The sequence below is a fragment of the Solenopsis invicta genome, chromosome 5, assembly GCF_016802725.1.
Source record: "Solenopsis invicta isolate M01_SB chromosome 5, UNIL_Sinv_3.0, whole genome shotgun sequence".
NCBI classification, from domain to species: domain Eukaryota; kingdom Metazoa; phylum Arthropoda; class Insecta; order Hymenoptera; family Formicidae; genus Solenopsis; species Solenopsis invicta.
Window position 1 is genome coordinate 13,671,316 of NC_052668.1, and position 18,182 is coordinate 13,689,497.

General features: G+C 36.1%; 1 protein-coding gene across 2 annotated transcripts; it reads left to right on the forward strand.

The window, feature by feature from the left end:
- Positions 1-971: 971 nt before the first annotated feature.
- On the forward strand, positions 972-17,249 carry LOC105202356 (gastrula zinc finger protein XlCGF46.1). 2 transcript variants are annotated; one of them, XM_026132652.2, is made up of 8 exons: positions 972-1,028; positions 1,115-1,514; positions 9,928-10,180; positions 13,333-13,595; positions 13,874-14,226; positions 14,542-14,623; positions 14,961-15,339; positions 16,551-17,249. In XM_026132652.2, the coding sequence occupies exons 4-8, from the start codon at positions 13,476-13,478 to the stop codon at positions 16,814-16,816; spliced, it is 1,200 nt and encodes a 399-aa protein (XP_025988437.1). In that variant the 5' UTR covers positions 972-1,028; positions 1,115-1,514; positions 9,928-10,180; positions 13,333-13,475; the 3' UTR covers positions 16,817-17,249. The 2 variants fall into 2 exon arrangements, with proteins under 2 accessions (XP_025988437.1, XP_039305992.1); XM_039450058.1 differs by lacking the exons at positions 972-1,028; positions 9,928-10,180 and having other exon boundaries at positions 1,160-1,514.
- Positions 17,250-18,182: the final 933 nt, after the last annotated feature.

Sequence of the window (18,182 nt, forward strand, 5' to 3'; positions counted from 1 at the left end):
TATCCGCCCTAGCATTTTCGCCGTCGTTTATCCATATTATCCTGACCGGTCGTGTACTTTTCCCTGACGCTGTTGGTTGATTAGCGTCCAAAGGAAATTGTCTCGTGGTTTGCCGATAATCGAAGTCGACGCGACACATCATGTTTCGCCCACGACATCGCAAATAAATCGAATAGCTGATAATAGTAAGAGGTATAGAGATAACTTAATACGCGCAAACACATTTGTTATGTTAAAAATTTCGAGATCTCACTGCTACACTACAAATAACTTTCTTCAAAACGTGACAAAAATTACTTGCGCAACGCATAATTATTATATTCCTTTCATATATATTTCAGAACGCTGATGACTCACGATAACACATCTCCGGCGATGTTATTATCAGAAAATGGACCTACGAACCGAATTAATTTCCCCAGACACGGAGCGGCTCGACCGCGAGACCGTGTGGGCGAAATTAGGTGTTCTCCATTAGAGGCCCGACCCGTTTACATTCACTGACCGGTAAGTAGCAATAAATATTTGTTAAGCGACTACCGAACGCAATTATTAGGTAACACATGGCCCGGGACGTGGCCTCTGTCGCCTTCGCTTGATTGTCCACTAGCACGTTACACGGCCATCGAGGAATGTTTGTTCCAGCATTATTGATTCATTATCGATTGTCATTCGCATTAGTTAATCGATCGCATTATATCCAAGTGCCTGTCAATCGAAGGGATATCGACCATTAAGCATTTTTATACAATTCTTAATATCGTAATCAATTCCAAGAAACAAGAAGTGGTTTAATGGTTAAGATTTTTATGGTTTATAACATTTTCATATTAATTATCACATATATTTTTTAGCTTTATAAATTGCATGCCGATGGTTATCGGATTTAAAACAGAATCGTATATTAAAGCTAGATACATATCTCAAATTAATTAAATTAATTTAATTGTTAAATTTATTGTATTCGTATTACAGTAGCATGCTCAACGAAATCGCAATATAATGAGAGAGCCAAGTTATATTGTATGGTAATTTATCTTTGTTTAATATTTTTATCGCGTGGCATTTATAATATAATTGTATAATTAAATAACGTGTTCTTTTTTTGTTGCAGGAAATACGGCTGCTTTTCAATTCATACGATAAAGCCACTCGCGTCATTGTTACACTTCCGCAAGGAATCGTACGCAACGAGAAGCCGGGTAGCCGCGGTGGTCGGCGGCCGTCATTGATCTCCTGTTAGAATCGGATCACTTCGATGTAACAAGATAAATAGTCAGCAGGACACCGTCGGTGGTCGAGGGTGCGGATCGCGAAGTCATGCTGACTATGTATCTGATCAAGAGAACCGAGTACGCGCACGCTTGTCCGATCTTGGGCGTACTTAACGTGTACACCGTGAAGGTTCTCTGATCGCGCAAACAAGCCGATGGGACACTTTCCGATTTCGTTTACATGGGATGAAGTCGTCGGTCCATTCTCGCGCACGGAGCTGAGCCGATTAAATATCACTGGTAATTCTCTCTCTCTCTCTCTTTCTCTCTCTCTCTCTCTTGGCATAAACAATAATAATTATTTCGCGTAGACAAAATAGTGTGCAAATCGATTAACGCTATAATCGATGAGAAAAGCGATAAGCGATTGACTAAGAATCACCGAAGCAATAAGTATATCGGATTGCGCATCGTCTAACCGCAAATCTCACGATCTAACGACAAATTCTCGCTTTAACGTTTCTCATGGCGCGCTCATCGGCGAGGAACCCCCCCGAGGCTTCCAAACAGCGCGAGCCCGATCGGCTTTTTATCCGGTGCCGGTTTTTGCACGATCATCGGGACTTTCGTCACGGCAACACCCGGGCACGTGACGCCCGTGAACACGGTGTTACAGGTGTTCGCGCCCATCCACAGTCTCGACTATGATGACATCCTTTCGAATCGATTCGTCAGACTTTCCCTCTCCGGGATTTTTGTCGCAACATCTCTGCCACCCGCGACTGTGAAATGGTAACGTTCCAGGAAAACGTCAACCGGTCGGTTCGTTCTACTTCAGGCCGCCATCGTTCGTTTCTTCGTCGCTCGCCGACGTTTCGCGTTTTTGTTAACGGTATCCTGCGGCCGGCCCGAAGACGTCCAATAACTTCGTTAAGTGTTTTTACCCAGAATGCAGAATCGGAGGTCTCCGGAAGTGGTCTGATACAGAACATTTAAACAGGTTTATTTTTTTTATTTTTTTTTTACCGCGAGCTCTCCGCGAGAAGCACCGTTATCCGCGTTATCGCGGTAGCAATGCCGCTTTAATTGCCTAAAATATTTCTCCATGTCTTCTGTTAAATTACGATGAGGAATAACATGTTCGAGCTCGAGAAACATTCGAGTGCATGATAAATATGGTATATACTTGAATACAATAGGAATGTACCACAGCTCGTCAGAAAGTAAAAGAAAAAGAAGGAACGAGCGATTCAAATAAAAACATTGCGATGGGAGCTCTCGGTAGGAACGGCGATTGTACTATCCGGTTCGTTGTAAACGCGGCTACACGATTATAAGTGGTCCAGATAACAAAAAGTCTCTAGTAAAACAAGCCAAGTGTGATCGGTTACGTGCGAGAGGGCGGGCATAAACGATGAAAGGGGTGGCCCAGGGATATTGGCCCGAGAAGCTCGTCTGCTCGGTGAACCGTGGATTAAGATAAACCCTTCATCGGTTTCTTGTCGAACGATTCCTCTCGTCCTTTTGTTGGCGCAACCCGCAGATAGCGCCGGCTTAAAGTACTTTCCGTCCCCGCGCGGAAATTATTTAACGCCGGTATATCTGTCCGACTGCGGTGGCGGCGGCGACGGCAGCGCGCGCGAAAGATCTTTGAGACGCGATAGAAAGTAATAGAAAGCGTGGAAAAGGAACAAACGCGAGAGGAGTAAGTTTTAAGATTTGCATTTGTGCGCGCGGGGAGTAAAAATTACCCACGCGTGAAAGTAATCGGCACGGAAAAGCGGAAAGTCTGAAATTTTTATTTGTAGAAATCTGATATCTCTCTCTCTCTCATGGCGCAATTTGTACGCCAGGTAATTACTGAATCAATGAATATGAAGCAATTCCAAATGACTAAACAAGGAAAATTAGATTTCAAAAAAATATAAGCATTCTTTCCGTTCTAATATTAATTATCAAAGCTTTCTCTTATAAAATGCTTAACGAGTTATAAGGTTATACATAAATTACTATTGTACCACTACTCATTGTACAAAATACAGAACAAAATTTCTACCAGGGGAAACGTAGCAAGAAATATCCCGCCGCAGAAATCGTATCACGTATATTACGAATGATATATTGCGACAAATATATTTTTTATGTCTATGGCGAGAACGCAGATTGGTTTCATGTTGTCGAACAGTTTGCTCGGTCGCGAATTCCCTCGTATGCCTTCGAAGCTCATTAAAGCTATCATAAATATGTATTTAAGATGGTGCATGCCAGAGCGATTTGAGAGAGCGCCTGCTCCATTTTTTCGTGCATATATGTACATCGTTTGATGCTGGTATCTGCATCAAAATTAACGAACGCATCATAAAGTTATAGTTATATGATTTCTTTCTTTTGTGATACAGTGTAAAAAGTATGAGTTCTACTTTTCTAATTGAAGCATAAGCGTAAAATAAAAGTCTAGTTTGCAAAACATATTGATGAGTATTTCAGAGCATAAAAAAAAGATTAGTGCAAAGAAATTCAAACATTCTATTCTATAAAATATCGCAAAGCTCCAAAAAATATTCTTCACTGTCGTGCGTAACACTTTTACATCGGTTTCTACTTATCGCGGCAACTAGTGTCGCAATATTAATGTTTTAACAACTATCTTATCCATAATGATAACTTTGATTTACTCAGTTTAATTAATTACGACAATATAATATAATGAATACGCTTATCGACGATACATTTACTTAGAGTGATTAGATTGCATTTGTATTAGACAATGAAATTAATCTTAAAGAGACTCAAGAGAGCACATTCCTTATCTCTAGACAGAGTTTTCGAAAAGAATTTGTGTGAAATTGTCTGTAACGCTTTTTATTATAAAAATTGCTATCAGGATCATGACAATAACAGAGCTATTGTCTCTATAATTATTTTTATTAGTTATAGAATAATATTTAGAACAGAAAGAATATTACTTGAAATAATGATTACAATTCAATTATGCATATGTGCATCGTGACTGTAATTATGCATTACCCGGTGTCTGGTACAGCTCAACTTAAAACAAGCTCAGTTTTATTTTAATCTAAACTTTCTTCGATCTTTATTCTTCTTCAAACGTTATTATTACGTCGAAGAAATAATTCATGTTGTGAGCGTCCTAAAGTTTGAGGTGTTATTAAAAAGTTTACTGATCCAAAAACACGCCTAGTTTCCTCTATCGTAAACTTCCAGCGGAATTTGATGTCTGTCGCGAGCACTCTTACATATATTCATATAGAATGCTGCAAAACAGCATTTTTTTGTTTTCTTCACTCATATACTGCATTTCTTTAATCTTGAATCAATATTAAATTTCTTAATAATTATAATCATCGACTTTTTGCCAGGATTGAAAATAAACTTTTAGTATTCATCTTCATGTACTTATAAAAATCAATCTGTCGCGACGCTTTTATTATCAGATTTACAGTTGAAAAATTAGGCATTTGTAGTTGAAAAATTATCGTTGTCTTGACCCGACACAAGCTAGATTATCGATTTCTCAGCAATACTTCTATGGCACTCCGAGCATCTGCCAAGTGGCATTGTTCGCCAGTATACGAGGGCTCATATTTCTCCGGATAGTTTTGTTTCTCGAAGCGGTGTCTTCGAGCTGAGGTGAGTGGGTGGTCATAGGATTTTGGTAGGTCCGAGAGTTATACGTGTTTGGCGGCGGAAACAATGGTAGATGACCCGTTTAACCCGTCTTCGACCCCCTTCTGAGGAGGGTCGACTCGTTTCCTCCTCTTGGCGGGAGCTTCAATACCGGCCATGCTCGCTAGTCGAGTTCGCGGACATGTGAGCATTACGGATGGGATCGGCGGCTCGGGCTTCTGCTCGCTTGAAGAAACGGCGTGTTTGCCGGGCGTCGAAGGGCGTCTATAACCTGTCCGACGGGATGCTACTGCGACGACAGCTACACTCACCTTGTACAACATCGACACACCACCAATCGACGCGTTGAATGCGTCGGGCAGGGAGAACAGAGGAGCAGGTGGGGGAAAAACTCATCGCCGATCGATGGATCCGTCAAACGAATTTCGATGTCGAGATTATTTATGGGATAGGTGTCGGCCGGGGCGACGACGACATCGCCATTTCGTTGAGATTTCTTGACACATCCCGAGACGCCTTTCGAAAGGATACGCGAAAGGATGGCTCTCCTTGTCTATTCTTGGATGCAATTTTTACGCAAAGCGTCAATATTCCGAGGCGAGCAACGCGACGAGATAAAGATATGCTCTTCTATTTCGAGATTAATAAAACTTGGAAATTTTGCTAAAATTTCTAGTAGGCAAGAATACTTGTTTAGACTACTCTCTAAATCGGAATCAATGGAATCTTATTGTTTTAAGTGCTATACTTAAAACTATATTAATCACCATGATACATGATACTATCCTTCAATGATAATATACTTATTCCAATCAGTGAGAGTATCCCTCCTTCTTAATCAGAATCGTTGAAAAATCATTGATGATCAGTTATCTGCAAATGAACGAATAATACATTCATTTCCATTTAATAAAGACGGTGGAAAATCTGTTGTCTCGAGTGGAAAATCTGTTGTCTCGAGTAGGTTCACGCTTTAAATTTCTTCAGCAACTAATTAAATCATGACTTGTCACTGCAACGCTTATAAGAACGCAGAGGTTTCGATTAAAGCCATGTGACTATATCAATATGAACCATCTCCTTCGCGAACATCCGCAATGTTCTCGATGATGAAAACGCAGGCGGATTCCAGGCGCGAAAGAAATGCATTTTCCACGGATCGATCGATCAATATTCAACGTGCATATTAATGTTCGATTAAGAGCCGCAACGGCCGGACTCTCGCGGTATCCTTGCATACGTGACGTGCCGGACAGGTCGCTTTTTCCATAGGTTTTGTAATAGCCGCCGCGTGGATCGCGATGCGGTTTCATTCGTATGCGGCGTGCGTAGCCGCGAAGGGGGCTTTATAAGTAATGCAGTAATGACATACCCTGTCGTGGCGCGGAACAGTTTTCTCGGTTCTCATTGTGTCGTTAAGCGACGAATCGCGCGAGAGTTGATTTATCGATGCCATCAGGGAAATCCCGCGTCCGGATCTTCTGGTCGGCCATCGTTTTTCTACTATCTGCGTAAGCGAGAAAACTATCTTTCCCAGAAGATACGTTACACTTTTCATGATATAATGCATCATTCGTGCATTTCGATAGCACGACAGATATTTGTAATCCTCCTTGCTTTATTAGATAAATTTTAATAGACATTATTAGAGATAAAAGAGAGAAAGGAAAGGATAAAAATAATTTCATTAAGTGCAAAATTAAAAGTTTATGCATATAGGACGTTTTAGTTTAATATGTATCTATATAAATACTCTAATATTCGGGGCTGGATTTATATAATTCGCAATTTCAAATTAAAACGTGCGATCGTATTTTTCTATTTTATTATCATAAAATACTTATTCACGATTTGTTTTGAAACAAAGTATGTCTATGATTGATAAACGAATGTTGTAGTTGCGCGGATTAAGAAGGAATTTTGACGGATTGTTGACAGAATTATCTAGAGCATTATCAGCATTTATCGATAATACTGAAAATGAATCGTCATTCTATAAATTTATGAGAAATAAGATAGTGTGTATTTATATTTAATGTGTTTCTCGTGTTGTTTATGCAATTTCAACGATCAGATAAGAAAAACGATTCCAACTTTTTACTTTTTTTAATATGCTATTATCAGTTGCACTGTAAATGTGCAAAGAATAATATTAGATAAGACAATATTGACAGAGCAAGTATCTTGTATTTAGATTTTTTATATTTAACATATGTTCTTAATACGTCGTTAATTATGACTATCATCTCATTTTATCTTTGTACTGAAGTGAGTGATGAAATACAAACTTCGAAGTGCAAAACTAATTAAATGTTCCTTTCCACTTACCTATTTAATTACATTGCTCTTATATAATATCCGCTCTAACGTAACTTTTGATATAGTCGTTTTATTATGCAAAAAATATTTTGATTACAGTAGAAAACCAACTCAGTTATGTGAGCGTAACGAATACTGAATTAAATTAAGGAATTAATATTTTTTTATCGTGATATTTTTTTATATCGTAGATACGCGATACATAATTTTGTCATTTTTAGAAGGAATATCGAGAAGAATTATAATCCATGAACACAGGAGAGTTAATAAATTAAACAAATAATAAATGGAAATTATTTAAGTCATGTGTTAACTTCGAATTCGGTGAATGAACAAATTGAATAGGAATTAACACCTAGCTTGGCTAATTGTACTTAATATTTTTGTAATTTAAAAAATTTTAAATTATTGTGTATGTGTGTGTGTGTGTGTGTGTGCGTGCGTGTGTGCGTGTGTGTGTAAACCATTTTCATTGATTCCGTTTATTTAAAATAAACAGATCAATTTAAACGAAGAACAATATGTGCCATGCGCTATACTTTTTCAGTTATGCAATGTTACAGTAACGAAATTCCTTATTAAACATTAAAAAAGATTGTCCGAGACGCAAAACAGCGGTATGATGCGTCCAATTAGGAAAGCCCATAAGCGCATTCTCTTTTTTCTTTCTCCCTCCCTTATGAAACGCCCGCATATCTCGGATTCTTAATTAATCACGAATATTTATTGCGTCTTCTCATGCACGCGGGCATAGCGCTAGAGGCAATTAGCGAAATGATTATATGAAAAAATAAATACGATTTCTTTGGCGTCGACGATATCGGCGTCTTGCTGAAGGCGCCGCTCTCAGACACCGCCTGGATATATCCTCGCCATAATTAGTTCATTAATGCTAGATACGTGCCGCGTATTCAATTTCCCGATATTATCCGCACGGCAACTCGCGCAAACGCGGCGCGCAATTTTATATACAGGCGTACAAATATATAGAAATCATGCAATAAATATATAGAGACATTATTGCTTATCAAATCTCTTATTTCTTTCATCTCTTATCTTATCAAATATGTATCTCTATTGATGCAGAATTCTTCTATTCTCAAAAATCAGATCAATCGTATCAATATACTAAATTTCATGAATTTTCTGTCACTACGATTCCAAAATTATTGTCCTACCAATCTAAAAATAAAGCAGCAATTAATTCCGAAATCTGATACAAACTGGATTGAGAGCAATGCTCTCAATTTACACTTTAAATTATCGTTTAATTAAGTATACGTTAACATTTGAATGATTTCAATATATCTTTCTATGAATTCTAATTTTTAAATTTAGTGTAAGATAATTGTACCTTATATGGCTCATTTGCTGTTTTTAAGTAATTATTTGGTAAATTGAACAAATAACGCTAAAATATCGTATAGGCTGTTATTTATTTTGCTGACTTATTTATAATAGTTAACTTCTCAATTTGTGTATTCCATTGTTGACAGTAAAGTCAAAAATAGAATTTTCTTGTGTTTCTCATGATCTAATATTTCTTAAAAAAATTACTGCTTTTTAATAACTATCAAGTAATGGTTATTAATCTTCGTTGTTCGTATTATTGTAATTCTATATTTATATCACAACGTTGTATTTAATTTACATTTTCGTTATAACGTTCTGCTTATAACTAAAAAAAAAAAGAAAACTGTTTCAGATTTCACGAAAGATTCTAACATTTCGAAACGTTTTGTCGCGGGCCGTGCGTACACTCCCTCCTTCTTTTCTAATGTAGATATTTAGTATACGATTGTCATGTGTGAGCAAGGCCGAATCCTACGGAATGCCAGTTGTAAATCTTTTTCTGGATGGGTGAAAATCATTCTAGACTGCTATACTGATAGGCTAATTGACAATAGCCCAAATTCGAAACTTCGCATTACTTTCCGCGGATTTCGGCAGTCTAAGAGAAGACACGCTACGCAACGGTCGTATGCCCGCGCTTTAAACTCAGTCATGGAGCAAATCAATTAATTTTGTGTTATAAATACCAATAAATGTTTCTCAGGAAAGAATTATTTATTCCGTTCACTCGAGCTCCACAATCCGACAATCCTTACACACGTTCACGTAGACACTTTGAGGAGTGTTAACAAAAACTCTTTGTAAAGTAGAACCAATATGGCCTAGATCAGTAACGAGTACACACACATCGAGTATGCTTTTCCGATATTTTAGATTATAAATTTTAATCCATCTACTAAATTGTGGTCCAGAAACCATGCTTTTAAGAAGGAAAAATTAAGAAAAGTCAATTACTTAATAAATTGTTGACAAAAATAATTTTTTGCGCGCTCTTATATGCCAATATGTTAATAAACATGTCGATGTGTTAAAAAACTTACAAACTTATGAATGTAACATTATTATCCATTTTTCAAACATTTTGTAAAAAAAGAAAAATATATAATTAGGCCATATTGAGTACATGTACCTTTTCTAAACATCTTTGCTGTACCAACGTAAATGTTTAAAATATTTTAAATTATTGTTTAGAAATGTTTTTTATTTTGAATCTGCCCATCAATTTTTAACTTTGTACTCGGCAACAAATTAAAACAAATCGCAAAGCTTAGATAGGTCATACAGGGTAGAGGGTCACTTTACTTAAGGCAAAACTTTGCAAATTTTTAAAAAATGAGTGTGTCCAAATAAGACTTGAAAAATTCAAATAATTTTTTTTTCGGGATATCAACAGGAAAGGAACGTTTTCTTCTCTCAACTTGAACTCCGACTGCTGCAATTCGGGATTCGTGAAGGTCAATGGACCCGCGATACGAGTTAAGCTCGTTGTCGATGACGGTCGCGGATGCTCGCCGAAGCAGGTAGCACGTTAGCGACAAAATGATTCGAGAAAAACGAGTCCGGGCGATAAATCAGGAGTATGGCATTCCTAAGATAGCGCGCTATACGCTGAAAGTCATTACGATGGCAAAGTAATTCCCAACTAAGTAAGTAAAGCGATAAATACATAATGCATCCGACAAGTTTCCCACACGCGCCCGCTCGCTCGTGCGCCCCGTCCCGTCTCTCTCGTTCTCCTCGTCTCACCGTCGCGGCGAGTTCAGCCGCACAGGTCTTACCGTAGTTCCATGAAATAATGCATCAGCCCGTGAGCGAGCGCACATCATGTGCCGTCACGGATTTATTTGCACGATCGACGGGGACCGTTCTCGGGAGGAGTATCGGCGCTTTTTGCGACGCGTGCGCGACGTCGTCGTCAGGCAAGGCACGTGGAGATGCAAAGCTGAAGTCAAGGAGTTAAACGGCAGGAAACCGCCGTGGGAAAGCCGCGGAAAAGCAGGCCGCTTTAATAATGCAACGACTCGTAATGCGCGCCGGAGAAATGTCCGCGGTGAAACGGATTGTTCGCAAGATACGACGAGAATCGTTTATCGATGAAGAAAACAACTTTATTCCGTAGAAAAAATGTAATAGAGCGAGCTATTGTGAATTTAGTAGCTGCATTTTATTTACACGGAAAGAACAATTTTATCGCATCTAAAAATTTAGCTTAGATACAGATCAGAAAAAAACTTTTTGTTGGGACATCAAAATAATTTCGTAGGACGCTCAAGCATCATAATGATGCTGCAAACAGTTTTGACATTCTAGCAACCAAGTTCAACATCCGATACAATTTTCAAATGGTTCAACATAATTATTTTCAGATCTGTATTTCATAAAATTGTTCTTTCCATGTATTACTTTATATCCACTGATTCTTTTTTATACTTATACGCATACATGTGTGTGTGTGTGTGTACAGTTAATGCTAAACATTTTTTCTATTTCTCTCAAAGTTGGAAAAAATAACTTTTCTCTTAATTTTTCTTGTAATTTAGCTTACAAGATTTCTTGACACCATTCTTTTTCAAGGCACCTTGTGTAAAATCGTTGATACATAATTGCACCATGATACCACGCGATATACCATGTCGTGATGCGTCAAATTTGCGGGGACAGTTCTTGATTGTCCACTTCGTGATGTTGAATGCGTTTCACACGCTCGAGTTTAATAATGCCGAGCTTCTACAGGCGTCGACAGCGCGCGCGAGACTACGTCTGACCGCTCGAGAGGATTTTCCACTGAATTTCTCCTCGCGACCGCGACAACGAGAACGATGGCGAGATCGAGAGGGAAAATAAGCGAGGACGAAAGTGAGCAGCCCGTACGAATCTACTTTCGTTCTTGACACCCGGTACAGATCGCGGGGCTTACGTAGCTAGCTTCTATCTGGAGTTTATTGAGCACTTGATAAATGTAAAACAGTATTTTTATTTAACATTAGAGTCGCCAAATATTTTCATTTCTAAACAGTTTTTTTTTTTTTAATTACTGATCTAATATAGAACCTAAGTTTTTTTATGAAAATTTCAATAAAAGATCAAATATACACAATACTCTCTTTTACATTTCTCTCTCTCTTTTTCTGATCAAATCTCAAAAAGAAATTTTAAACAACTTTAAAATTTCTAGATTTTACGTTCAGATAAAACCGTTGATTTTACTGTTAAAAATGACGGTATTTTTAATCATTTCGTAGCGTTAATAATTCTACATTGTATTACACTGTTCAACACCTTTATGAAACCTGAACAAACAAAGTATTTTACGATGGATTTTTGGTTGTTGAAAACTGTTAAAGACAAATCCGTTAACTAAATTTGGCTATCACGTCGCATGGTGCTCATTCAGTTACTTTTCTTTGTTATCATTTCGTTACGTTCTCTATTCTTAATATTTTTAATAAAATCAAAACGAGAAAATATATATATATTTTTTCAATTATCATTCTGAAAGTACACACTATTAATTAGGATTGATTAGTTAATTTACAACTGTACCTAATCGTAATGTACGTGTATAAATGCACGATTAATTTAAACCGATTAGGATTTGCACACTCCATTTACGTATAAAAATATTCCATAATCAGAGCTTCATTGAAAATCTAATGGTTTTAGTTGCGGCAGATAAAAACGCGCATATAAGCAGTGTGGGCGGAGGTATCATAAATAAGCTACTTCCTATGCCTGCAAGAATTATTCGGAGCGCGGATACTTCCTCCTCAGGTTTTCCGAGTAAACAGAATACGCGCAACTTGTTTCCTTTAATTTCATTCAATTGCGCCATTTTATGCAAACGGACAGCAACCCGGCAATAGCCGCTAATTACGCTGAATAAAACTCGGAAGAGCCGATGCTGCTCGCCTTCTTATATTTCTCAGTATGAGTACAATTAACGATATTTTACCATGGTTTCGTATATCGTAACGAATCTTAATATTTTATACGTTTTATCTCCTCGCTGTATTTTCTATCTTAATTAGAAATTTGGCATGTCATCATTCTACAAATATTAAAATAACTGCATATAACTTTCCGAACAGTCGATAATCTCACGATGTTTGATAGTACGCAGTATAGTGTACACGAATATATCTTCGCATCTCTTCCCGACCATTCGTTAAGTCAAAAGAAACGATATACCCCCATGATTACCTCATTCGGCTTATACATATTTACTTTGACTGCAATATAAATTACGCTTCGCTGCAATTACACTCATTATTCACGAGGTAATAAAATATCATGCCAGATTCTCTAACAACTTTTGTAATTAATCCGTGTGTGGTCTTAACTTGGTTACATCTGGAAAGAAGAAATAGATAGCTTAATGGCGTACTGATTTCATAATTGGATCTCTGCACGTAATTGGATTAATAATACGAATAAATTAGTGCCGAAACCGGCCAATTAGGATAAAGTGATAAACTCGCCGCGCGGTATATATTTCCTCTCGCGTCTCATCGTTTCTCAAGCAACCTTGCGAACAATTTGGTGCATTTGTATGCTCATGAAGGCAATTATCAAGGTTCAAGGAGTTCAATAACATTATTCTAGAATAAATATAAAAAAGATATGATAATTAGCATTATTGAAACATTTAAATGATATTAAATGTATATTTTTGACTATATATTACTAACCGAGAAAAATTAAAACTTATTAAAATATTTAAAATTATTTTGAGAAGCACTTTTGTCTATTTTTTTCTAAGTATCCTAAAATATTCTAAAAATATTCTAATCTGCTTTAGAGAATGACGTATCGAAGATATAGATGGACTCCAACGAAATGCACGTATTCATTGCTCGACTGTTTCAACAGTTTTGTGTTATCGTGTTTTTTTTCTTCGACATTTTACGATCTTCCTAGCGACGCATATACTCCATAAAAAACATGGAGGTTAAGAGTTTCGCTATTAGCGATTATTCTCGACAGAATGACATATTCGAAACGAAAGAGCTGGAGATTATCAATCGCTGCGAGTCTTCTAAAACCTGTCACGAAGTTCTTCCAGTGCGTATTTATCCTTAGGTTATGACTATAACATCACTTTCCATCAATTTAATTAGTTTTATGTCACACTTTATTTAATGTAACTATTCGCTTTTGAACAAATTACTTATTTGCAAATATTCAATAATATAATGAGATTTTACAATGACTATAATGAGATAAATATTTTATTTTCTACATTAAATCTTGAGAAACGAAATATTGAAAAGCAGCTAAAGAAAATTCTCTTACATTATAATTTCCTGTGCAAGTTATTTATAAAATACTATGTCTTACAGATTAAAATAAAGACCGAGGTCCTGGATGAGATCGAAAATTTTTCGTCCGGTGACGAGTTGGACATCGGACGGCATGTCAGGAACGAACCATCGGCCGAAATATCGCGCCATGAAAATTCTGAAAAGAACCCAGAATCGGACTGTCGAAGAAATGCAAGCGTGTCACTTTCTCAAAGACAAGTGGAGTACATTGACTTAAAGGAATACATCGTGGCACTGACAAGAGGGAAGCTTTTAATGTGCAACGTCTGCAGGATCAAATTTCCGAACGAGGTCGAGTTCAAGACTCACATGATTGGACATAGCCATGGAAAACTTTTCCAGTGCGGATTTTGTTGGAAGCAATTCTCTAGGTATCGAACGATATCCCAATAACGGAAAATCTTATTTTAACCTTGCACTACATATAGAGAAACAGATACATCGATGTAGCAATAAAACAATTTACATATTACTAACTTTAAACAAATTAGAATTAGATTCAATTCAAATTGCAAAGCTGCAAGATATGCTTGATGTTCTTTTTATGTAAATATATTCGAAGCATAGATATTAATGTGATTACTCGAAACATACTCTCTAATATTACTGATTCTTTACCGACCTGAAATGGCCTTCGTCGCTATATAATACTTGTTACTAATAATGCTATTACCATTTCCATCTAGATCGTCAACCTTAAAGAATCACCTGCATATGCATTTTATTCCGAAGTCTTTCGCGTGCAGACAATGCGAGCTCCAATTTCAGGTAGTTAATGCTAATAACCATTCGTAGATGTAATAATCTTAATATCAGATCTCTTCGAACTCTTTGCTGCACAAACTGACGCGCTTACTTTCAGACTAATGAATGAATTAGCGAACTACTCTGTTGCATGCAAAATTACAATCAATCTACCTAATCTACCAAATAATCTCTCAAAAGATCAATCAAGTAACATAAAAGAAAGTTTAATGAAACTAAAGGATGTAAGAAAGTTCGGGACGTCTTTCAAACACCTTGCAAACATTTCATAATTTTCGCGTGTAACACAAAAACCTGTTAACTCATCCGAACAATTGGTAATTAGATCTTTTTTTCACAGACAAAACATTCGTTGAAGAAACATCAAGCAGAAGCACACTTCGACAGAAGAGCGTTCGAGTGTCCTATCTGCAAGAAAAAACTGTTGCGCTATCAATCGCTACGCGACCATAAGTTGATGCATATTAATATGACGCCCTACGTATGTACGACCTGCAGCAAGAGCTTCCTGAGATCCAATAGCCTCCGGAGTCATATGATCGTCCACACCGCGGACTCACCGTTCGCGTGCGATCTCTGCCCGGCGAAGTTCAAGAGATCGTCGGTGCTGACGACGCACAAGCTGACGCACACGGGCGTGAGAAGATTCGAGTGCGACATCTGCAAGCATCGTTTCTACCTGAAAGGCGCACTGAAGCACCACATACTGGCGCATTACGGTGAGCTTGTGAATATTCTCACAACTTCTTTGCGCCCGGCAGAGGAAGCCGAAGGTATCTGCCACCTGATTAAACCGTTCTGCTGCACAAGATCGCACTATTTATATCTCTATTAACTCCTTCTCCCTCGATTCCTTTATCGCGCGACCGTAGAACCATTAACTTCCTATATAAATCCAGCGAAGCGTTTACTCTGCGAAACGATCGCCGCGGACAAAGGAATTTTTCAAGATAATCGGAAGCTATGCTCGCAACACGTACAAATGATCATGCATAAACGTATTTTTCAATGTGCTTAACGTACGCAGATGTTCGCGCGACCTGGGCGTTCCGCGGCGGAAATGTATTCCGTACTTTTAATTAACCTCTGTCTAACCGAGGTGAACGTATGGAAGCGAACTCCTCTCTTCGCCGCGAATCACTGCTTAACTCGCTATTTAAAAAGTCCATTCTTCCGCGGCTTCGAAGATATTATGGTTATTAATAGCGTGCTTTTATGATTTATAATTTGCATACAGCTCGATAATTATTAGTTAGTAAGTGATTTATATATGCGATATATTCTATATTATATATTCTATATTATATATATTCCATATTAAATATATTCTATATTATACAAGAATATATATGAGAACATTATATAAGAATGTATCATTTCTACACTGAGAGAAAAAATATCTTAAAAAAATTTTACTTAATATACAAAAAAAAATGATTTACTCGGTGGGTCCTAATAAATTATTTATTTGCAGTCAAATTAAAAATTTTTTAATTGAAATATTTATACAAATAAAATAAATAAATCATTTTTAATCAAATAATTTTTTCTTGCAATTCTAAGAAAGTATTTATTATTAGATTTTTTTTATATTCAAGATAACCAGATTTTTTAATTTAGGATAACAATTTAATTAAGTTCAATAATATTATTAGCTTATTTATAAAATCGTTATTTAGATGTAAAAATACAAAGTTACATATTTAAGATAATATATCTGTTTACTTAAAAATAAATATTTTTTTTAAAAATATTTTTCCTTAAACAAACATATACTTGCATCAAAATATATAGTTTTTTTGCGTACAAAAAAAATGTTTCTCTCAGTGTACAATTTTTGATATTGATCAAATACATATATATCTTATATATTATAGTAAGATTTGAAATACTTTAGACTCAGTGCTTTCCAAATTCTGCAAATTTGCAGATATCAGACCGTATAAATGTGAAGACTGCGGCAAGAGTTACAGGAGATCTTGGGGTTTGAAAGTACATAGATATCAGCATACCGGCATAAAACGATTCGAATGCGATTTCTGCAAGCTGCGCTTCAGCGTAAAGACGAAGCTCGCGAATCACATTTACACACACACCGGCGAGAAACCTTACAAGTGTAATGTTTGCGGACGTCAATATGGCGAGAGGTATCAGTTGAAGGCACACAAATGCACGGCATTACATGGCAGCTGTTGAAATTGAAGATAGCTTAAATTTTATATTCTTTTAATCGATGTTATCAAGAAATCTGATAAGAATTAAGCCATAAGGTGAATGTCCCAATTAATGGCCAAGTAAGGTCTGTAAAAGTAACGGATAAGATTTGAATAAATAAAACTTGGCTTTTAATTGAAACTCTTATTATTGTAGGAAAGCTAGGCCATTTTATCAATCCAAAACCATCGCTAATAATTTTGGAATGCTATACATATTCATTAAATAACAGATGTATCGCTACGAACAAATGTACATGTTACTGACCTATGTTTAGCTCGGTTAGTGACCGTTGTCTGGCATTAACAGTATCTGATTAGTGACCGGGATTGCAATATGTTTACTTCAAGCAAAGTATCAAGTATTTAAAAATAAAAATAAATAAATATGCGACTTTTATACAAAAATTTACCTGGACATGAGAAAAATACAATTTTTGATTTAAAAAAAAGTAATTTTGTGAAAATAACCGTAACGAAAGTACTTCTGAAATTTGTCAATTCTTCTTTTTAAGTAATAAATAATAATTAGTAACGGACAAAATTTATCACTTCGTCAAGCGGTAGCTGTACCCAACAAAAAATTTTTTATATATAATTAAATATAAAATATATATAATTATATATATTTTAATATATACGTATACAGATATTTTTATATATAATCATACATAATTATAACTAAAAATCATGCATAATTATATAAAATTATATATATTTTAATATATACAGACATATTTGATATAAAATTGACATCAAAAATTTTTTCCCGAGATCATTTTTACTCAATACTTACAAGTCAATTTTTATAATGAAATGCATTAGTGAAATAATACAGTCAGTAATTGGTACTGAAATCATAATGTGTCAAACAATAATCTCCTTCTCGACAGAGACTATAAAATCATTTACATTATTGTAAATTACTATGTAGACTTTTAAAGATCCGCAGAACAAGCTAATATGAAAATAAACTAAAATTTGACAATAACATAAGATTATTTCCTGACGCAGTGACCACCACAATTATTATATTTTCAACTAGCCATATAGTACATTTGCACTTACTGTTATCTTTTTCTACGTCCAAATAATATAAGTTCCAATAAATGTATGTACCTGGTCAACTAGGATATGGTCACCAATTGGAACATTCACCTTAGCGCATTATTAAACATATAATAACGTATAATAAGTGAAAAATTGAATGTTCAATTACGGAATATTTTAATCATAATTTATAATTGATATTTCCACTTATTGAATGTGTTTACTTATTGAAAACTTACTGAATGTATTAAGATAATATAAATATTATATTCATAAAAAACGTGAAAATCGTAAAAATT